This window comes from Dipteris shenzhenensis, chromosome 1, assembly GCF_047967505.1.
Source record: "Dipteris shenzhenensis isolate YYH24624 ecotype China chromosome 1, Dip_SZ_1.0, whole genome shotgun sequence".
In the NCBI taxonomy this organism is placed as follows: Eukaryota; Viridiplantae; Streptophyta; class Polypodiopsida; order Gleicheniales; family Dipteridaceae; genus Dipteris; species Dipteris shenzhenensis.
Window position 1 is genome coordinate 12,354,863 of NC_141596.1, and position 23,576 is coordinate 12,378,438.

At 42.5% G+C, this 23,576-nt stretch overlaps 2 protein-coding genes across 2 annotated transcripts; one reads left to right on the forward strand and one right to left on the reverse strand.

Moving 5' to 3' along the window:
* Window positions 1-4,404: 4,404 nt before the first annotated feature.
* On the reverse strand, window positions 4,405-8,547 carry LOC147905391 (pentatricopeptide repeat-containing protein At2g03380, mitochondrial-like). The gene has a single exon (XM_087371435.1). The coding sequence runs from the start codon at window positions 8,481-8,483 to the stop codon at window positions 5,682-5,684; it is 2,802 nt and encodes a 933-aa protein (XP_087227561.1). The 5' UTR covers window positions 8,484-8,547; the 3' UTR covers window positions 4,405-5,681.
* An 8,765-nt stretch (window positions 8,548-17,312) lies between these two features.
* On the forward strand, window positions 17,313-21,583 carry LOC147905392 (pentatricopeptide repeat-containing protein At2g13600-like). Its single transcript, XM_087371374.1, has one exon. The coding sequence runs from the start codon at window positions 17,333-17,335 to the stop codon at window positions 20,435-20,437; it is 3,105 nt and encodes a 1,034-aa protein (XP_087227500.1). The 5' UTR covers window positions 17,313-17,332; the 3' UTR covers window positions 20,438-21,583.
* The last annotated feature ends 1,993 nt before the right edge of the window (window positions 21,584-23,576 follow it).

Genomic DNA, 23,576 nt, shown 5'->3' on the forward strand with positions numbered 1-23,576 from the left:
CAAGTTTTTTCACAGTCTCATAGACCCATCGGTCTTTTAAAGACTTTAATAAACTCTCTCTCTCTCTCTCTCTCTCTCTCTCTCTCTCTCTCTCTCTCTCTCTCGCTTTGCTTTTTCTTGCTCTTCCCTATCCTCATTTTCCCTCTCTCATATGCCTCCATTTTTGCCGCTCCTGTGTTTTGCTCTTAGATTTGCCTCCTTAAAAACTTCCCTCTGCCTATTGTTGTCGCTAACGCCAAATTTTTTATATGAAGTTTTGGCCTAGCTGTGTCTGCATCGGAGATTTGTGCTTGCTACCTTATTGGACAAGTCATTTAGATTTATTAAGAGGGACAAGGTATCACAATAGTAGACCTCCTCAAAAATTCATGCAAAGTGCTATATGTGCTATGCATATATTGTGAATGCAAATTAATATGTATTGAATGCAACTTGCCATAGGAGAGGAAGTGTGACAACTCTTCTCCCATAAAAATGTGTGGTTGTGTGCTAAATGCAAAGTGCTATGTCTAGCACAACATCTACTCTCATTTTCAATATTCATTTTCAAGCTCGCTTTCGCAAAGTGCTCTATGCTAAACGTGTATAAGCTATGTGCCCAAAGAAGGGCACGGTAGTTTATCTCAGCACAACTGCCTACACGGATCTAGTCTCTCGCACTTGTGTCCTCACCTCCCTATCACGTTTTGAAGTGTGACCAAATTTGCAAACCAAATTTCTCAACTAAATCTCTTAAAATCAAACCCTCCCATTCAACTACTACCTTACTCAAACCCTCCCATTCAACTACTACCTTACTTCCATCTCCCATGTTTTCCTGTTCCCTCTCCCTTAGTTTTAGGTACCCTTTCACCTCCTCTTTAGAACCCTAATTTTGAATTTCTTTCTTTCTTTGAGAGGGAACCTTCTTTCTTTTTCTCTCATCATTTTTGGGTGGAAATCTTGTTACGATCTTGCCATTCTTCATCTTTGCTGCAAGTTCCTCCCTCTCAATCTTCATTATTTCAAACAATATAATTTTTTTAGCAAGATGTGACCCAACTTGCTTTTTGAGGGTATCTATGCGCAATCTCACCATTTCTTCCTTGATCCTATGTTGCCCTTTGCATTTCAAAGGGTTTTGAGTCAAGATTTACTAGATCTTAACATTAGAATTCTCAATCCTTATTCCCTCTTGATCCTTTAAGGAGACTAGCCCACACCCTACACCTTTTCTTGAACCCTACACCTAATCCTCACTCACAAAACTCTAGATGGAGATGAAAACCTTCATCAATCTCCATGATCAACAATTCTTCACTTAAGCTGATGCAAGAGCTGCTTTCCATATTTGATCCTACATCTTTAACTAGAATAGGACTCAATTCCCTATGGTACAATTATGGCCAGCTTGCTACAACAATCGAGCAAACTTATTTGTAGGTGACTAAAACCTTTAACATAGAAATAACAAATGGTGCAAAATTTTTGGCATAGCTATCAAGGAGATTAGTTCCATGAGCAAAAGCAAGCCATGTGTAAGCATGTATGAGAAAGAAAACCCCATGAAAATTATCATCGATAATGCTTCTACTCATTGCCGAACTTTACGTCATGCTAGCACAAAAATTTGCTAGGCTCCTTGTAACACCATAATCTTGCTTCAACCACTATTTTAGGGGACAAGCATTTTCCGAGCGAAATCTTTCGAGCATCCGAGCGAAGGAAAAAAAAGCTTCTAACTATGTAAAAATTTGGCAAAAATAGATTGGAACAAAACATAGTTACACTTAGAAATATGCAAAGCATTATAGTGATGCCTATTTTATACACAAATCTTTACAAGAATCTTTGGGAATAGTGAGTAACATAATGGGATTGCTTTTGGAGAAACCCACATGTAGAGTAGAGTTCTCTATGAAAATTCCCTTATGATCCTTCTAACAACTTTTACTTAATAGGGGGTGACATTGAAAACCCTCTCTCAACCTAGCCTAATGAAAGGGTTTATCCAAAGAAACCTCGTTGAATTAAGCCATCAAGGAAGTTTCGCCAGCGAAACCCCTTTGAAGTAGGTTTTCCAAGGTAGTTTCGCTAGCGAAACTACCATGGACAACACTTTTAAAAGTGGCATAACTTTCATATCCAATGTCCAAATATAGTCATTCAACCACTCAAATTGATTGGATAACCCCATTTGAGCACATCTATGGAGTTATTGCATATATAGTATTAAATATTACATGTATTTTATGAGAGTGATATATAAGCCCAAGTTAATACTTATAGTAATTTAAACTTCTTTAGAAACATATCCATAACTATCTTGTTATTTATGCTATTAAAACACTAGAAAGCTCGTCATATTAATATAAAATGTGTTTAATAATAAGTAATTATACGTGTACAATATTATTACATTGAGAGTGATTATGAGGGATGTTTCTTAAAGGAATTTGTTTTGAACACATTTTTAAGGTAATAACAAGGGTACAAAGGATGTCTATGAAGAAGAAAATTTATGTTATGTAAAATTGAATGAGTGACAACTCTGTATATTTTTATGATAAAGGGATCTAGTTCTAGTGAAAATAAAAGTGTTAAAACCATGTTTCCTAAATAAAGATAATTTTTTAAATCTCTTAAAAAACATGCTCAGATAAACCTGCTCATAGGTTTTTCCGTATCCCCAAAAAGGACAAAGTCCAGATCAGATCAAAGAGTGTAAAAGCCCTAAATGGAACACATATTTGATCTTAATTTAGATGACTACCCCTAGTACATAGAAATGTATACACCTCCAAATCCATAGTTGGCACCAATTCTTGAAGAAATCAACCATAAACATGTATACGCCTCCAATCCATAGTTGGCATCAATCCCTACAAAATTCACCCATGGACACAATCCCCTTGCATTCATGCCAACGTTCTTAGCTCAAGGTGACTGGAAAGAAGTCAAGACCTTAGGAAATTGATGATGGGAAGGTCTCATGTCACTAGTGCAAGCCTAACTTACAAATTAGTTTTATATTAAAGATCATGCAAAAGTTATTATGCAAACAATATTTTCGAAAACATGCATGCATTTGTAAGTGGCAACTTATACTTAAGCGCACACAAAACTTAGTGCACAAAAAGCTCATCTTCAAGTTAAGTGGGTATGAACATGTGCATAGTTGGATGTCACGGCAAAGGAGATTTGATGTACCCATACGTGTGATTATAGGGTTTGCTTTCATAATGTATCATGTTTACTACATGTCTTTCCCATTATGTCTATGTGAGTTGTTCCAAGCTCTATAGAATGATAATGAATAGATGCCCCTCGACATGTTCAATGCAATAGCATAATGAATAGTTGCCTCCTTGACATGTCAATCTCTAGAATCCTTAGTATATATATGGGTATATGTATGAGTATGTGCATGTATGTATGGTGTTTCATGAATAAGGTGGTGCCTCCCAAAGCAGCAAGAATTTAGATGGTATGGGATTTTGAGTAGGGAAATTCTATAACTGGATATGTTGATCAGATACTTAATGAGTGAACACGATAGCTGGCCCCCAAAATACAAAATAACAAGAATTATTTTGAACCATGCTTTAAGGCCATTGCAGTCCGCCGTGTTTAATTTTTTGTGCTTGCAACAACAAATGCATTCGATACTCCAGAAATTGAGGAAGGACATCCATATTTTAATCCTCAAACATTCCTACCAGAGAAGGAATGTTGCAGATGATAGAAGGATTGGCCTATTAACAAGCCGACTCTATAAATAAGGAGATAGAGACCTTCAATTGAATGTAGACACTTCTTCCAAATCGGGGACACTTTGAATGAAACAGCAAGATAAATTACAGAAGTCAAGTTAGTCCAAATCTGTTAACAGAATAATGTATGAGCCAGCAGCAAGTCTCAAAGAATAGATGCCTTCTCGAGATCTTCAATGCAATAGCACAATGAATAACAAGGATCACATCACTGCACATCTGTTTAAACATTTGAATATAAGCCAGTAGAAATTTAAAAAAAGCTCTTTATGACGGAGACAACTCCATACATACAAAAGCATTAAAAAGATAAGAAATGGGATTGCAATTTACATAGTTAAAGATAAATTGCAAAAATGCAGCAAAATTGTAGCATAACCATTAAATAAGGCCAAGAGCAGATCATGGAGAACATGTGCAGCAGCCGATTGAAGGAGCTGGATTGAAAATACATAAAGTTTTCATGCACCTCCACAAGTTGAAATGCAAACCACAAGCATCATTGTTAAGTTTGGAAAACAAGCAACTTGATATGAGCAATAAGGACAGCATATAATTTTCAGTACAATGCTCTGCAAAAATACAGCAACATAGACTCACGACAACCATCACAACAAGTAAAGAGCACGAGGCTCAAAAACACACTAGTCCCTGCAGTACATATACCAAGTTCCTAGGAAACACATGATCATATTTTATGCCGTGATTCATGAGGCGTTACATAAAAGCCAAAGACACATGAAAAGAAAGCATTATGCATCCATAGCGAAAGTGGACATGACTTCAATTGCATTGGCAATCTCAAAAAATGCCCAATTGCTTCCCGCTCAATGTCAGCCTACTCCTGCGTTATCCGGACACTTGACATGAATTCCTCTCAACCAGCTCTCTATTAAGGTCCAGCATCCAAAAGTTGGCAACTGCGTGAGCAAAGCAAGATATAAGCTTCTTGAAGATTTCTTCAAACCCTTTCTTCACCAGCTCACACCCCATTCCCGATCGTTTCTTCACACTAATCTGTGGAATTGCAGGATCTCAACAACATTTTCTGTAGTTTCTGCATTCTTCTCAGCACGCACCAAGCCCCTTCATGGGCACCATCTTGCGACCTTGCTCCCCTGTATGCAAGACGACAGGGATGAGCGAACCTGAGTAAAAAAACACTAAATGCAGGCAGAACTCAGGAAAATGCAAGGGAAGACAGAAGAAAAAATCAAACCATGAAATCTGCAGCAACCACCGAAGTGTCACCCGGATCTACAGTTCTCTGGATCCCAAACCCTTCATCCATCGTCAAATGGTTCTTTGTCAAAGGCCGTAGGAAGACCAGGGCCAACTATCTTATTGGACTTGTCACTCCTATACAAATCATGGCCGGAGGGGATAGCCGGTTCAGAGTCAGATATGGCTTTGAAGGGCTTCCATAACTGATTCCGTTGGTTCTTGCACTGCAAATGGCTCTTGAAAACATCGAGCTTCTCACATTCAGTGGAGACAAACCCCCACCTGGCTTTCTTGGAGCATATTTTTGCCATTAGGGAGCCCGTGGCCAGGCCATCAGCCAACATCTTGTGAGCATCGAGCAAAGCCATGGTACCTGCCTTGGAACAGATTTTGGGTGAACCCTTAAACAATAGCAATTGCTGACAGTCAAGGTCGGTCATCAAATGTAGGTCCAAGCCATCATCAGTGTGTTTTCACGTTTACGCATCCTACCCGTCATCTGACCAAAATCTATTTTCCTCTCACATGTCTGCAACTGGAGTGACCATCTTTTTCAGCACACCATCTCCTTGAAGTCATCCAGCACTATCAGCCGACTGACATCCTACAACTCCATCTGCCTGTTTTATACCTCTGCACATATGGCATTATGTCTAAGAGAGGAACCGTTCAGCTGCAAGAAAAGCATGCTCACATGGGCCTATGTCATTTCAGACACTTGTCCATCATCCTGTTCATCAGGGTTTCTGCATCAGCCTCCCTACCAACTGCAGCATAGATGTTAGAGAGTATTACATATGCTGCTGCATTCTGTGGATCTAGTTTGAATAGATGATTGGCCGCATGTTCTCCTCGCTTCACATCAGCCTTGCTTCTGCAGGCACCGAGTAAAGTTGACCAAGTCACAATATTAGGTTCAATTGGCATGCTATTGATAAACTCCTCTGCTTCATCCAATCGTCCAGTTCTACCAAGTAGATCAATCATGCAGTTGTAATGGTCCACAATGGGTATGATGTCAGGATTCTGCTTCAGGGAGTCAAAGAAGTAGTATGCCTCCTCCACAAGACCCGAATGGCTACAAGCAGAGAGTATCTTAATGAATGTTACTCTGTTTGGCTCTATCTCGTCTTGCTGCATTTTGTTGAACAGTTGCAAGGCATCTTTGCCCTGCCCTTGCCGTGCACATGCATCAATCATTGCAGTCCAAGAGAACACATTCTGCTCACTTAGATTGTTGAAAATTCTCCATGCATGTTTCAATTTGCCACACTTGCCATATATGTTGATGAGAGCAGTCCCAATGATAACTTCTGACTCAAAGTTGCTACCCATGCCTATGATGCAAGCATGGATTCTCTTGCCTTCAGCCAATGCTGAGTGGCTGGCACACACATCAAGAATGCTGACAAGGGTTACCTTGTCTGGCATCAACCCTTCCTGATTCATTTGCCCATAGATTTGGAGAGCATCAGTACTCTGTTCATTTTGAGCGAATACTGCAATCATGGCATTCCAGGAGATTACATTCCCCTCTGCTAATCTGCCAAATGCTATCCGCGCATCCTCCAAGCTGCCACATTTTCCATACATGCTAATAATGGCATTTTGTACATCAATATCTGATTCGAATATACTGCCTCCAATGCAGGCATGCATCTGCATTGCTTCAGTTAAACTTGCTTTGCTGGCAAATGTTGAAACAATGGCGACAATGCTAACCTTATCTGGCATCACTCCTTCCGTTTGCATTTGATAAAAGAGTCTTAGTGCTTCATTGCTCTGCCCATGCTGATCATAGGCTGCAATCAAAGCAGTCCATGAAATTGCATCCCACTTTGGCATTCTATTGAAAACTTTGTGCGCATCCTCCAGGCTACCGCCCTTGCCATACATATTGAGAATGGCAGCTCCAAGGCCTACATCTGAATCGAGTCCACCGCTTACAATGCGAGAGTGCATCCGTTTGCATTCAACTAGTGCTGTCTGGCTTGCGCACACAGGAAGAATGCTGACAAATGTGGCTTTGTCAGGAATCAGCCCTTCACATTGCATTTGTTGAAAGAGTTGAAGGGCTTCCTTTCCAAGAGCTCTTTGGACATATGCTGCAATTAGGGCATTCCATGAAATGACATTCCGACCAGAAATCTTGTAAAGCATCATCAATGCATCGTCCAAGTTGCCACACTTCCCATACATATTGACAAGGGCAGTTCCCATAACCACATCCAACTCATATCCACTATTCACAATGAAGGCATGCAAATGCTTGCCTTCATCTAGTGCTGCCTGGCTGGCACATGCATCAAGCATGGTGACAAAGGTTGCCTTGGCTGGTGTCAACCCTTGTCTCTGCATTTGTTCAAAGAGTTGCAGGGCCTCCTTGCCTTGGCCATTTTGGGCATAGGCTGCGATCATGGCATTCCAGAGAATAACATCCTGCGCAGACATTTTGTCAAAGATCGTCCTTGCATCCCATAAACTCCCACACTTTCCATACATGTTGACGAGGGCAGTCCCTATGATGACATCTAACTCAAAACCAATGGGCGCTATTTTAGCATGCATTTGCTTGCCTTTAACTAGATCTGTCATGTTAGCACATGCAGCAATAACACAGACAAAGGTAACTTTGTTTGGCATTACACCTTCCTCCATCATTCTCCCAAAAAAGTCCACAGCATCCTGGGCTTGCTCATGCTGAGCAGATGCTGCAATCATGGCATTCCATGAGACCACGTCATGTTCATACATATTGCCAAATGTCTCATGAGCGTCCTCTATGCTGCCACACTTGCCATACATGTTGATCAGGGCAGTTGCAACAACGTGGTCTGCCTCAAATCTGTTTGCACTAATGCGAGCATGCATCAGCTTGCCTTTTGATAAGGCCGCGTCAGTGGAACATGCTGAAAGGACGCTAGCAAACATGAACTTATCTGGCAGGATTCCTTCCAGTTGAATTTGCTCAAAAAATTGGAGTGCCATACTGCATTGCCCATTCTTGGCGCATGATCTAATCGCAAAGTTCCACGAAAAGGGGTCCTTATGATTCATTCTGGCAAAGAGCTCAAGTGCATCTCCTGCTGCCCCAAGCTTACCATAGATTTGTAAAAGGAGCCTTCCCAACCTTGTGTTTTGTTCAAGTCCACTTCTAATAATATGGCAATGCACACGCTTGACGTCTGACAGGACCTTCACATTTCCGCACCACCGTAAAAGAGAAGCGTATGCATCCAAATCCATTGGTACTCCGGGACACTCGAGCCCAGAAGGAATCCTTTCCCAATACTCATGGTTCCAGTTCGAGTCAGGGCTCTGAAAATTGTGAGTTTGCAATGGATTCTGTTCTTGTTCCGCTGCCGACTGAATTGACGCTATTGCAGATGGTGTTTTTCCAGTAAACACAGGCATGTGTTTCGCTGCCAAGGTATGCTCTTCAATCAACATTGTTGACCTCCATGAACATCCAGGAGGGAGAAAGGCGACCCATATCCGGTTGTGCATGCCAAATTGAATTCTACCACCGCGAGAGGCGGATGAAAACTGCAGTTACCGTGAACAGTCTAAGAGGGCCTCCCTGCGCAAGCGAGTAGGGCTGGGACAGCCCTACTTGCAGCCAGATTGCACAGCCCCATAACTCTTGGGCTCCCAAAGCAGGCTTTCTTTCAGCACTGCAATGCTAGCCCAGCAACGCCATTTCAAGCTTTGCTAGCCTAGAATTGCAATGCCAAGGTGCTCTGATTGGTCTACAGACTGATTGGTCCAAAGACTTAGATGGTCTTCCTGTTGGCTGAAAGAACCTGCGAAATCCCTGTCACGCCATCATTAATTGTAGTCTTCAACCACACAAACCTTCACGCGATGTGCCATTTGCAAAGCTAGCGTAGCTTCCAAATGCTACATTTCGAGCATGCTCAAGAGCGCGGGGAGGTGCTGTAAGGAGGCTTCGTTGTTTTCGTAGGGACACCAGTTAAATCCGCTATAAAAAACAAGCTGATTACTATTCAAAAGGCCTCCGAGAGGAGGCATGGGGCCAAAAAGGGGAGGGGGGACACGTGGGAAGCGCGCCACGTGTAAAATTCTGAAATCAGGCAGGTTGAAGATTATGATCATTAAAAAAATCTAATCGAACAGTTGAGATCGTCTTACCCACGACCCCAGCCTGGACAGGATGGTGGAGCAGCAGGAGGTGAGGGAAGAAGCTCAGAGAGAGAGAGAGAGAGAGGGGCTCGTCAAAAAATTCCTCCAATGGCTAAGATCGACATTCCACTGACCCTAGCCTTTCATGGTGCCCCAAAATAGTTTGTTGCGAATGATTGGCTCATTTATTGATGCACCAAAGATACTTTCCCAAGGTGGATACCATGAAAAATAATTTTCACTTTTGAAAAGATGAAATGATTACTAAGGCCTACCCTAAAGGAAAGGCCAAAAAGACTATCTGGAGCAGCAGTAACTCTGAGGTAGGGCATTTGCCTATTAGAGCTGGCTGCATGCAGCACTAGTCCTAGGCAAGGTGCCTCTCGTTGGGCCATAGGTGGGTGAGGCCAAAAAAAAAAAAAAGTCTAATTAGATGACTTGGCCCTTAGTTACCATAGGTGGGTGTGGCCCAAAAAAAAAAAAAGACAGTCTTATCAAATGACTTTGCCCTTAGTTACCATGCAATGGCAGTGAATTCCTTCAATCCATTTGTGACTTGTACATTTTGCAAAGTCTTCGCCTTTATTTACCATCCTCTTGCATTAGATAGCAACCATAAAAAGATTACTACAAAGAACATTTAGTTTACAAAGAATAGAATAATTATTCATATGTGGTTTAATTTAATTTAAATTTAATCAAAACACTTTCAAATAAAACTACAAGTACTGTAAATCCAAATGGATCAAAGGGAATTCACTATACGTACTACACATCCAAATGTCCGTTTTGACTTTTATAGTTCTACATTATCATGCATATGTCCATGTACAAGAATGCAAAACATACAATTAAACTGTGGAAGATGATGGAAATAAACATCTAAAAGCCAACATTGAAGTGTTCCAAAAATGTAACACTCAAGTATTCAAATGAAAAAAAACCTATTAACTATGATGTTGAAGAGATGAAGATTATCAAGTAGATAGAATTCAAACGATGGGGACTATGTGAAATTTTCAAATCTTCCAAAACATCTAATGTAACAAACCTAGAGGGGGTTCACAGTCCTAGGTTTTGAAAAAATGAACAAGAGCTGATGATGGATGCTAGCATCCTTCCTTTGCAACATTGCAACCACATAATCCTACAACACTATAACTATGCTCATTGCTATACAAAGACAGTAGAAGGTCTTGTTTTGCTCACGATTTCTAATTTAGATAGTCTCAAAATCATTGGATTGTCTCAAAACTCCTAAAATGTTCTTACACACACACACACACAAATAAATAAAATACATACATATAGATCTCTACATGTACATACATCATACATACATATGTACATGTGTATATATGTATGTATGCATATATGTACCTACATGTATATATGCATGCATACATATGTACATACATACATAAATAAATTCACACACACACACTTACTATTCTCCTTTTTCTTTTGCATCCACTTAATCTTCCCTTTTCCTATTTTTCCTGATTCATTTTCCTTCTATCTCACAAACACTCCCTAACTTTTCCTGATTCCTCCTAATTTTTTTTAATTTCTTTCTTAAAGCTCTAATTTTTTTCCCTCTCTCTTTCTCTCTTTCTCGTCCCCTGCATCTTTAACTAATTTTCTCCTATTTTCTTCCCTAGTTTTTGTTAGATATCAATGCTCCACTCTCATGTAACTACACGGGAACCAGCTAACTCTACTTGTAAGCCCCCCATATGAGGAGAAGGCATTTGAGTAGCTCGGTTATCCGGTAGGTCCTGGTTTGGACACCAGATGGGGGCCATGTGTGGCCTGATGGCTGGACGGCTTCAGATAGAGTTGGCACACCGCTAACTAGGCTACATACAAGTGCGAGAAGGCATCTCTTGACTGACCGCACTGAGGGTAGACGGAGCATTTCCCGGGGCAGCCCACTCTCGGGTTGCGGGGCTCGTTTGGAGCCTCAGATGATCCCGGATGGCTCTGGGCCAAATGGAGACTGTAGGTTAGTTGCTCTGTTTTGCGCACCGGTTCTATCGTATGGTCGGTGGCCTATTTCGGGACTGACCCCCAGTCGATCGTTTTGGGCGGACTGGGTCGGTCACCCAATTGAGCCTAACCGACTACGATTGGTGGCTATATAAGAGCAAGCCCGTGAAGCCCATTTCATCACTGTGGCTACAGCAACCCTGATTCCTTAGCATCCAGCCTCCGTCTTCTACTGTTTCCAGCATGCCATCGAAGCTTCTTTCACAGGAGCGCACGGTTGGGAGGCAGCGCCATCTATTGTATCAGTTCTATAGCAATCAAATTTTTGATTCTCCATACTATCTTGTTTTCTCTCTTGCGTATGAGATCCTGTTATCTGTTGAGCACAAACGTTGTATTATTTTCTTACATGGTATCAGAGCCTGGACTCTAGCAAGAAGATTTGGTAGTGTGTTTCTGTTTGCGAGCAGATTGTGAGAGATGGCCCAGGCCGCAAGACTGTGAATCCCACCGTTCGATGAAAGCGGAAAGTTGGACGGCTCTAACTATCCACTCTGGAATTTCAAGATGAAGACCATCCTAAGCGCATACGAGCTTTGGGACACTGCTACTAGGGTGAACGTGAGGCCGGTTGCGAGACTGGATCCAGCCAATGCAGGACAACAGATAGTACCAACTGCGGATGAGATTCTCGCGTGGACAAGAAGAAATGCAGATGCACTATGTTCTATTGTCTACAGAGTTAGTGATTCCGTCATGGCGTTAATTCAACATGTCACCACAGCGGAGGAGGCATGGACGGTCTTGAAAAATCAGTACGAGACCACGAATCAGACGCAGATTCAAAATCTGGAGACTCAACTCGCGAACGACAAGTTGTCTGAGTCTGAAGCGGCAGAGAAGTTCATCACCAGGGTGAAGAATCTGCGCGATCAGATGACTGCGATTGGCATCACCATTACCAGCGAGAATCTAGCACGAAGGTGCATACGGATTCTCCCACCAAAGTACGACGGTCTTGTTACGGCGCTGAATACGCAGAACAGAAATCCGCCCCTCAACTTTGAGGATTTCAGCGCAATGCTTCTGGAGGAGGAGATGCGTTAAAAGATGAGGACTGGAGAAGATTCGGCATTCTGGACCGGATCAAAGAAAGGTAAGGGTAAGGACTCTGGTAACCCATCTTCTTCTGATGATTAAAAGAGAAAGAAGAAGATCAAGTGCTTCTATTGCAACAAGGCAGGGCACAAGCAGAATGAGTGCTAAAAGAAGATTGCAGATGAGAAGAACGGAGTAAAGAAAGAGTCCAGCAACAGTGCGCAGGCAGCACCAATAGAGCTGTTAGTAGCAATTGAGGAGATTTCCACGGAGGCAGTTCATGTACCTGCAGATGAACCTTGGATCATTGACAATGGTGCATCGCGCCACATGACTAGTCAAAAGGATTGGTATACCTCTCTATAGCCGGTAGGGAAGGACATCCTGGTAGCAGTCGGCAATGATGCAAAATGTCCAGCAAAAGGAAAAGGTACGATTGCTCTCAAGTCAGATGGAGTTGTAAAACAGTTGTCCGCACCGTTGGGGGAGTTCGGTCTGCTATTGGTGGCGGTATTGGATGGATATCCTGGTCCTGGTTATCTGGGAAGGAAGCATCCTCCTCCAATTGATGCGGCTGTTCTGAGAAGACCACATCGCGACTTACAATTACCTTCTTGGTAACAGGGTTATAGAGATGGTAACCCTTCGCGTCTTCACTGTAGCCCAAGAAAATACACTTCCGGCTCTTCGGTTCCCATTTGGTCCTGGTAGCATCAGGGACATGCACAAAACAGTAACATCCAAAAACTCTGAAATGTGCAGCTGAAGGTTTCTTACCAGAAAAGGCTTGCAGTGGAGTCATCCCATTCACAGCCTTCGTGTAGCTACGATTCAGGATGTAAACTGCAGTGTTACATGCTTCAGCCTAGAAAGTCTTTGGCAAATCTTTCCCTTTCATCATACTCCGGCCCATTTCGCAGATGACGTGCATCTTGCGTTCTGCTACTCCATTTTGCTGTGATGTATGTGGCGGGGGTTTCTGCCTCTTGATTCCGTGACTTTTGCAGTAACTTTCGAATTCAGTTGATGTGAACTCTCTACCTCTGTCTGATCTCAACTTCTTCACCTTCCTCCCCGTTTCTTTCTCGACCATTACATGCCATTCCTTGAACCTACTAAAAGCCTTGTCTTTAGTCTTCAGGAAGTATATCCATATCCTTCTACTGTAGTCGTCGATCAGCGTCATGAAGTAGTAGGAACCACCCAAAGCTTCCGTCTCCATCTTTCTGCAGAGGTCCGTGTGAAGGAGCTCTAGAGGAGCCTTTGCCCTGCTGGCCTCTTTAGGAAAGGGATGCCAATGCTGCTTGCCCATCATGCAAGCTTCACATACATCGGGCAGATCTGAAATTTCTGGTAGGTCTGCAATCATTCCACTTTTATGCATCTCCTTCAAAGAACTAAGGTTTAGATGACCAAACCTCTCATGCCGTAGCTTAGTGTTCTTCACATCCGCTCGAGCACTGAAGCTGAGAGTTCGTAAATGTTGTTGCGCCCTGTACCTTTACCAATGACCTTTCCTTGAAGATCCAGGATCTCTGCACCATTCTTATCGAATTGAACTTTGAGGTCCCGATCCGTGATCGCAGAAACGGACAACAAGTTCCTCTTGATATGGCACATAAAGAACAAGATAGACAAACAAACGGACAGATATATAGATATACATACATACATATGTACATATATATATTCCATTGGAGATGGGCTTTTTGCCATTGTTGAGCAAGCAAATCAAGGAGCCTTAAAATTTGGGACCTCGATGACCATTGGCATCACATTTGAAAACATTGCTTTAAATATGGAGGAAACCATTTCTCGACTCTTAATCCTCCGTCAAACCTCAAAGAACCTGTGCAAGGGAGACACCTTCCTTGCTATGTTAGTTGAGGCCTACACGTGCTCATGAGCATGGGTTGAACATTGAGTGGGAATGATTTGTGTCTTTAAAGCACACTAGGGGAAGGATCCATCCTATTTCTTGTGATAAAAGTTCATTTCCATGCAATTTGCTAATTTAGGATGAAACTACGATGGAGAAACCTAGTGCCCCCCAATATTTCAAATACCCATAGGCTACTTGGAGTCTATAAGCCTTGGTTTAGCATGGCCAAAAGTGTCTTATCTCACACTATTCCCATTCTAAACTAGATAGTTCAGAATGGGTTTAGAGAGAAAATCCCAATTGATGCTCTTTCCATCCTAAATGAGCCCATGTGCTAGCATCATCATAGTGCCTTTCCATGCTAGCTGGCTGGCTTAGATGCTTTGAAGCAATTTCCCATCAAAGGGTGGATTCCCTCTTAATTATCAAATTTGGGAGGGCCTAAATCTTACCCTATAAGCGATAAACTATGAAAATATTAATCTGCACTCAACGTTGCATGCATACACAAACTAGTAGAAGAAGCGGTATGTTTAATAAAGTCCAATTCATTGTAGGAAGGTAGGGTTTGGTGGCGCTCTCCTATATTGCATGTAGAGGATCCATCTCTTCTTTAGCTTTTGCTCATGGGATGTTGGAGCCACATAAAACTATGTTCTATTTGGTTAAGAGCATGGGGGGGCACGGGATGCTGGAGCCACATAAAACTATATTGTAGCTCTTTAAGAGCATGGGAGAGCATTCAAAGGGTCTTAACACATGCGTTGGGTTAGGATGAGAATAGGATGGGTTTACAATTCCCAATCTAAACTTAGTTTGAATCAATAGGTTTGGAATGTGTAGGTTTAAACTACACATGTTCCCATTGTGAATTAGGGTTGGTAGACCCAGTGTTACAGCAGGTTTATGAAATATGTGAGGAAAAGTGCCTATTTCCATCCTATATCCCATAGTAAGTTTGCACATTTTAGGATGAGACATGGTTTTTTGTTTTGGGTCAATAGAAACATGGCAGATCGATTGAGATGCTATTTGCCCTCATGTGCTAAGACCTTGAGAGGTAACGTGATGTGGGCTAGGGACCTAAGTGCCTAAAATTCTAAATGAGCCTTCTTTTCCCATTTAGAAGCTTTGTCCTATCATGAATTTGCATTTACAAAAAAATACATCATACATACCTAGTTTACATGAAAAAAAAAAAAAGAAAATCCATGTCTATTTATTGACATCTAGAATTTCTAGCCTTTGGTAATTGAAAAAAAAAAACACCCCAATGACAATGAAATAAAAGGTGGGGGTGAAGGTAACGGTAAAAGGGATGATGAATCGAGAGTGTAATAAATGAGCATGGTGAAGGAAACTGCCACTCGTAGGCACATGCCGTGGTGAAGGAAAGGTATTATGAATTGAGAGTATAGTGCACAAGAAAGGTGAAGGAAATCATCACTCCCTATCATATGCCTATTTCTTGCACTTAAATGGTGCAAGGGTCTTATGTCATGGATGGGAAAAAGAGGGGAAAGAGTTATTTTTGTTATGCTATACAAAATGCACCATGGAAAATAGAGGAAATATACATGGGAGGGGGGGATGATGGGAAATAGTACTCCATACTCTAGGTGACACTTCTCTACTATTGACATAGCATTTCTTTATAGCCTTCTCTCAATTTCTATTGGATTGTTATGTCATGCACTATGGGAAAAATGTCCAAAATATGCTCTTCTAAGGGATATACATTTAAATAACAATCCCGATTTCCTCCCTTTCCCCCCTCCAAGACTTTAAGGCCCAAAGGGATGATGAATTGAGTGTGTAGTGAATGGGCATCATGAAGGAGAAGAAGGCTAAGGGAAGTATGTCATGAAGGAAAAAAGAGGGGAAATAGCTATTTCCCTTAATGCACGAAGGGAAATAAAGGGGAAATAGAGGGGACCATGGGAAATAACACCCCATGCTAGCTATTTCCCTACCCTTGAGAATTATTGATGTGACACTTCCTTATATCCCTCTCTCATTTTCTTTTGGATATTTATGTCATGCATCAAGGGAAAAATGTCTAAAATATGCTCATCCAAGGAAAATAGCCATCCTTATTTCCCCCCTTTTCCCCCTCCATCAACAGCTATGGTTGTGGGAAGATTAATTGCGACTGTCTGATGCAGCATCTTTTCTAATGGTAAATTCATCTTTACCCTTCCATCGTTTGATTTACACAACTTGATGGCTAATTTTGGTAATGTCCTGTGTCAAGCAATGCCCACCCAATAGACAACTCTGCTCTTGTATCTGCTGCTACTGACATCTGAAAATCGACATCGGTTGTTGGTTCTCGATCGAAAATTGGCGAAATCAGCTCTCAACTTACTAGCAAGTCATTGATTTTTCAGCTCGTCCTAAGAAGCTGCTCCCACTGCTGTCGATTCCCTACACCATGGCATAAGCCTTGAAGAGCTACATGCTCTCAAGTGCGTAATTCTAGCAGTCATATGGTGAAAGGCATGGAATGATAAATTCAGACTCGAGGAGGAGAAGGTGCTCTACATCCTTCCTCTCAAGTGCCTATTTTGTGCACTCACATGGTGAAGGAGAAGGTGAGTAACCTCGCATGTGGGTTTTCTCTTGAACTCACAATCCAAGCTTTCCTTACCTCCTCCTTTGTCTCCACAAGAGGCACCTCTAGCTTCACCCATCGTCAAGGTCCGAGGGCGGATGAAAAGCCACCCCGGCCGTATGATTAAAGCTTCTTCCACCAAAGAACTCTAATCTGCATGCTCGAGCTATCAACATCGCATTTCCCAGCCAATGGAGTTGCCATCAACGTGAGAAAATGTCACGGAACGCTGATTTTGATGAGTTGTCCTTCAGAAGATAGTCCGTAGGTCCTTTTCAACCGCCACACGGGAAAAGCCCGTGGTCACATTTTCTTGCAAATGAAAATGGCTCGTGGTTGGTTGACACCACTCGCCAGTTTCCTTTGCACGAAAATGCTCCTTGGGTCATTACTTGGCCAGCACTAGAGCGTTTTATGAAACTCTAAAATTGTACGAAGCCATGTGGACATTCTAAGCTGTTAGATAAGTGGCCTACTTATAATACCCTCTTACTTAGGTTCGGGCGGAGATACTTAGGAGCTGGCCAAGCATTCTAGTTTCCCTTAGAGCATGAGTGAATGAGGATGGTGAAGGAGAAGTGCCAAGCCCCTACACTGTCCCTCTCAAGTGCCTAATTGTTGCACACTCACATGGTGAAGGAGAAGCTGGGCAAACTCTCAAGAGGGTTTTTGTTGAATTCACAATCCAAGCTTTGCTTATCTGGTGGTACAACCTTGGCTTGGCAGAGGAATTGGGCTTTGCTCTCCATTTTCACTCATCACCATTCATCCCTCTCTGCACCTCCCTCTGCTCACCCTCTCCATCTCCCCACCCTTGCTTCCCTCATCCGTTCTTGTGCTTCCTCCAAATCTCTCCCAAATGGAAAGCTTGCCCATCACCACCTTTGCAAAACTGGCCTCGACCTTAACGTTTTCCTGTCCAACCTCCTCCTGCAGATGTATGGTAGCGGTGGAGCTCTGCAGGACGCACGCTCACTGTTTGCCAGCATACCTCATCCAGACCGATTCTCGTGGAACTTCCTCATCGGAGCTCTTGCAAAACTTGGGCACCACCAGGAGGCCCTCCTCCGTTTTAGACAAATGCAGCAGGAACAGATCGCGCCAGACCCATGTAGCTTTGTCAACGTTCTCTTTGCTTGCCGCAAAGAAACGGCCCTGGCTGACGGCAAGCAAATCCATGACCTTGCCACGGCCTGTGGGTTTGAGAAAGATCTCAGAGTGGGCACTGCTCTTGTCGAGATGTATCGTAATTGTGGCAGCCTGGACGACGTTCAGGGCACCTTTAGCAAAATGCACGAGCGAGATGTGTTTTCCTGGAATGCTACGATCGCCTCGCATGTTAAGCATGGTCACCATAAGGCTGCCATCGTACTCTTCGAAAGAATGCAGTTGGAAAGTGTGCTGCCAGACAAGGTCATATTTGCCAGCAGTGTTTCCGCATGTGATTGCCAAGGTGTTTTAATTGAAGGCAAACGTATCCACGCTCGCATATTTGGAAGTGAGTTCGAGTCGGATATATTTATAACGACTGCCCTGATCAGCATGTATGGCAAGTGTGGCAACCTGGAGAATGCTCAGAGCTTGTTTCGCACGATGATCAAACGAGACGTCATCTCATGGAATTCCATGCTTGCAGTGTATACCAGGAATGGCCGCTGCAAAGATGCCCTCCGACTGTATGAAGAAATGCTCCAGGAAGGGCTGGAGCCAGATCAGGCCACTTTTGTTAGCGTTCTTGATGCATGTGCGAGCCAGGCTGACCTAGCTGAAGGCAAGCAAATGCATGACCGCATTCTGTCCAGGGGGTTTCAGTCAGATATACTTGTCAATACTGCGCTTATTAACATGTATGCAAAGTGTGGCAGTCTGAGGCGTGCATGGACAGTGTTTGATAACATGTCTGATCGTGATGCCATCGCATGGAATGTCATGATTGATGCCTGTGCCCAGCATGGGCAAATCAACGATGCTTTTCAACTCTTTAGATATATGCAGGATAATGGGGTTATGCCAAACGAGGTAACCATCCTAAGCCTGCTTCAGGCATGCACGGGCAAGACATCATTATCTGAAGGCAACCAAATACACGATATCATTGTGGTAAGTAATTTGGATTCAGATGTGGTAATTGGAACGGCTCTCGTGACTATGTATGGCAAATGTGGCAGCCTGGAGGATGCATGTAGGTTGTTTCACAAGATGCTTAACAGAAACTTGGTTTCATGGAATGCTATGATTGCAGCGTATTCCCAGAATGGGCAGGCTAGAGAGGCTCTTCAACTCTTTGAACAAATGCAACAAGTGGGAGAAATGCCAAATAACGTCACTTTTCTCAGCATGCTCTCTCTGTATGATAGGCGCACAGTGCTTGCTGCAGGCAAGCAAATGCATTGCCGCATTATAAGTAATGGATTCAGTTCAGACGTTGCTGTGAGCAATACACTAATCAGCATGTATGGCAAGTGTGGCCATGTGGAGGATGCACGGTTGATTTTTGACAGTCTGCCTGAACGAGATGTGGTATCATGGACTGCCATGATGTCAGTCTATGCACAGCAGGGACTTTACAAGCATGCCCGCCTACTCTTTGAACAAATGCGGCAGGCTGGAGGTACATTAGATAAAGTTGCCTGTGTCTTTCTGCTTTCGGCATATTCTAATCCAGCAGCCTTAGATGAAGGCAAACGGATGCATGATCACATTGCTAGCAGTGGTCTTGAGTCAAATGTTGATATTGCGAATGCCCTTATCAACATGTATGGTAAGTGTGGCAGTTTGGAGGGTGCATTGGAAATGTTCGACAGAATGCGTGTGAGGGACAAGCTCACCTATGTCAGTGCAATCTCTGCATGTGCCAGCCAGGCTGCTCTGTCTATTGGCAAGCAGATGCATAGCCACATGATAGAGCATGGTATTGAGCTAGATGCAGTCCTAGGAAATGTCCTCATCAATATGTACGGTAAATGTGGCATCATTGATGATGCGCATAGGGTGTTTGACAAATTGTGTGATCGGGATGTGGTATCTTGGAGCACCATGATAGCGTTATATGCTCAGCATGGGCAGGGCAAGGGTGCTCTTTCACTCTTTAACCAGATGCACCATGAAGGAGTAGTACCAAACGAGGTGACCTTTCTAGGTGTGCTTTCTGCTTGCAATCATACTGGCCTTGTTGATGAGGGTTGTCACTATTTTGTTTCGATGAGTCAAGATCATGGAATCATACCTATGGAGGACCATTATAACTGCATGGTTGACCTGCTTGGGAGGACAGGACGGTTGGAGGAGGCAGAGAACATGATCCTTACAATTCAATTTAAAGCTAGGGGCGTTCCATGGGCAATGCTGCTTGGAGCTTGCAGACATCATACTGATGTGGCACGTGGAGAACGTGCTGCACAGCATGCATTTCAAATCGACCCATGGAATCCAGTACCATATGTGATGCTAGCAAACCTGTACGCATCAGTTGGGAGGGAGGGTGATGCATTGAGCGTGCTAAATCAGATGAAGGACAAGGGTCTTACAAATGTACGCAGTTGTAGTACAATTGAAGTTAAGGGCAGGGTGCATCAATTCGTCGTAGATGATCAACTGCATCCAGAAAAGGAAAAGATTTATGCTGAACTGCAGGGGTTGAAAATGCAGATGCAGGAGGCAGGGTATGTTTCTGACTCGAAGTTCTCGCTCCATTGTTTGGAGGAGGAGCATGAACTTCACAATCACAGTGAGTAACTGGCTATTGCTTTTGGGCTTATTAGTACACCTGCAAAAACTCCTCTCCTTATAAGCAAGAATTTTCCTATCTGTCCTGACTGTCACTCAGAAGCCAAATTTATCTCCAAGATTGTCCATCGGAACCTTATTGTGAAGGATTCTAGCTGCTTCCATCACATGAAGGATGGAGTTTGTTCTTGTAACGATAGATTGTAAATGTAGAACAACACTACAGGCTCCCCATCTCACAGTGTTTCACACATCATTATATGCGACAGATGATGGTGATAGCGACCCCTTCAGGAGCTCAAAATCAATTAGCTACTCAAAGTGGCTGACATGGCGGTAGTTATAAGTATTGTGCTAAGCTGTTCTCTCTCTTGAAAGCATCTAGTTGGGGTCAAAAGGAGAGGCTGGCCACTTACATGTTTATATTCACACTCAATGGGTAGCTAGACTTGTGTCAGCACACTACTCACACAGGTGCCAGGGAGGTTCTATATGCCATCCTTCACCTTGGCAACATGTGGCAAATTCAAAGGAGTGGCTGCGCCCTCCCTTTACCATGTCAATAGGGCAACATGAGCATAGCTTGCCCAGTAAGCCTACTTCAATCTTGGGATGCACCATGACATCTCATTGGCGGGGCACCCAACCAAGAGCGTCTCAATTCATAGGCTACTTCATATTGGGATGCACTACTACAGCTAGGACATCTCATTGGTGGGGCATCCAATTTATGGTTTCATCGTGAATCCGGGCTAAGGATGGAACCGAGGCAAGGATAAGGGTTTGATATTTCGTAGTGAGGTTGGATTTGGAGCGGTAAAACAGTATTTGCAAAGACAAGGGCAAAAATTGGAGAGGAATAAGCTTCAAGCTTTTGATAAGGGAATCTCAAAGTTTGTTTTGCAATTAGAAGAATGTCTAGGAGCTCAAAATATCTTATCAGAATGGAAAGGGAAGATTTTGAAGAAAGTTGCTTTGAAACTAGAAGAAGTCCCTTCCGTTAATTGCTCAAAGCAAAGTAACAATCTTTCTAAAGAAGATGAAACTGTTCTTCGAAAATTCCATTAGGAATTTTGTCATTTCTTATATGGACAAATGCTTCAATAACTTTGTTAGCACTGCCTTCAGGCAGAGCTCTAGCTACACTGTTGATAAAAAGTGTCCCTCACCATTTGTTGCCACGTGCCATACTTATATTTTTGGTTCATGGGTGGCTTGAGTTTCTGTTTTATTTTTTGCGTGTTTTCGGTGGTGTTTGTGGAGAATTGTTGGTATCTGTGGAAGGGTCGGATTTATTGAGCGAGAGGAAGCTTTGAGGAGTTGTGGAAGGTTGATTGTGAAGCTTGTGCATTATCGAAGAATTCAGAGAGGTCAGCTGTTACGGTTCATATTTATAGTGGTTGTGTTTGTTTGCTTGTTTTGGGTTTAACGAATTGTGTTCATCTTGCTTGCTAGTTGGAGTGAGTGCTTCAAGTTTCGATTCTTTGTGTTTAAGGAGGGTTTGGCGACTCGTTGTGCGGGAGATTCTGGTTGATGTTCATTCGTTTGTTCTGGCTTTTTCGTGGGTTTGTCTGCTCTACAATTGTGATTAAGTGTTTTAGATATCCTTGTTACGTGGAAGAAAAATTCATGCATTGGGGTTCTCCTTCCTAGAGTGCATCAGAGGCGTCCCATGTTAGCAACCTCATGCAAGGCATGGGATGGTTGCTGGTTCTTTTGTATGGGCATTTTCCATAGTTTTGGGGGCTTCCTCTCCAATAGTTTTGCAACCATACAGCAATTCGCTCAGTAGCTAACCATTAGATCTCAATCCTTGCAACTCTAAGATAGATTTAGAACAGTGCGCAATGTTCTCATTTGCATATCTTTGCTCTTTAGATCAAGAGCTCTTCTCCTCAATTTTTACAACACCACTCTCGCTCTATCTTAGTTATACACCTTTGCCCTGCAACCTATCAATCTTCCTTGCTCTATTGATTTTCGGTTGGATCATCTAGAGAGTGTTTATTTAAGATCCCAGGTATCCCTCATAACTTCAAGTAAAGGAATGTGAACTATGGCTCACAATTTTCAGATGCTGATTTCTCTGGAAAAAAAAAATGTTCAGATGCTGATTACTTGTCATGATGGATGCAGATATGATCTTCCACCCCTCCTTCCTAAGGAGGCTAATATCTCACATGATTATCCATTCCCCTGATGTGGCTTTCATTCAAAGAAGGTGAGTCTTGTTTCAAGTGCAGGAATATGACCTATGGCCTACAACGTTTGGATGCTGATCACTTGTCATGGTGGATGTGGATATGATCTTCCACCTTTCCTTCCTATGGAGTGAACATTCTAAGACTTATTTTGTTTGTATAAATACTATATATGTAATATACTTTTCCAAACATGATATACACACCTTAACCTTTATTTCGCTCCATCGAATGTGGCTTTCATTCAAGGGGACGAATTGTGGGGGAGGGAGCGGTGTACTTGTTGAACATCTCCAACAAGCACCCTAAAGTCAATACGAAGGGAGATTATAGAGATGACAAGGGGTTCACACTGTCCAAAGAAGCGCATGCACCAATTGATTATGGCAATTTAAAGGCCAAGGTAGCCCATTGTCACACGCATAGCTTAGCTTTATGTGGCAACTTAGTGTGTACATTTTATCCTATAATGGGATAGTGCTATGTTTAAGCTGAGCAAGTGCTAAGCAGTAGTGTAAACAAGTGATATTTTCTTAAATGATAATATTTAAAATAAGAACTAAATACTTTTAAGTTGTATTTTTAATTTTTAATATGATCATTCTTTGCATATTAATATGTCTTCGTGTGTACACTGTATTATGAAATGGAATAGTGTGAACGTTCAAAGACTCTTTATACTTAGTATGCACTTTCTGTTTCGTAATGAAACAATGTGGGCATTCTAAGATTGTTTTCATTTACATAGGTATTATGGATGCCTTGCATCTTTTAAAGCGAAAGTGTATACTGCAAGCTTTATTTTGGGTCCAATTAACATGTTGACATAATGTAGTGTGTACACTCTATCCCTTCATGGAATAGTGTGAACATTCTAAGAGTTACTGCACTTAGTGTGCACAATCTATTCTGTAATCGAAAAGTGTAAGCATTCTAAGGCTCGTTTC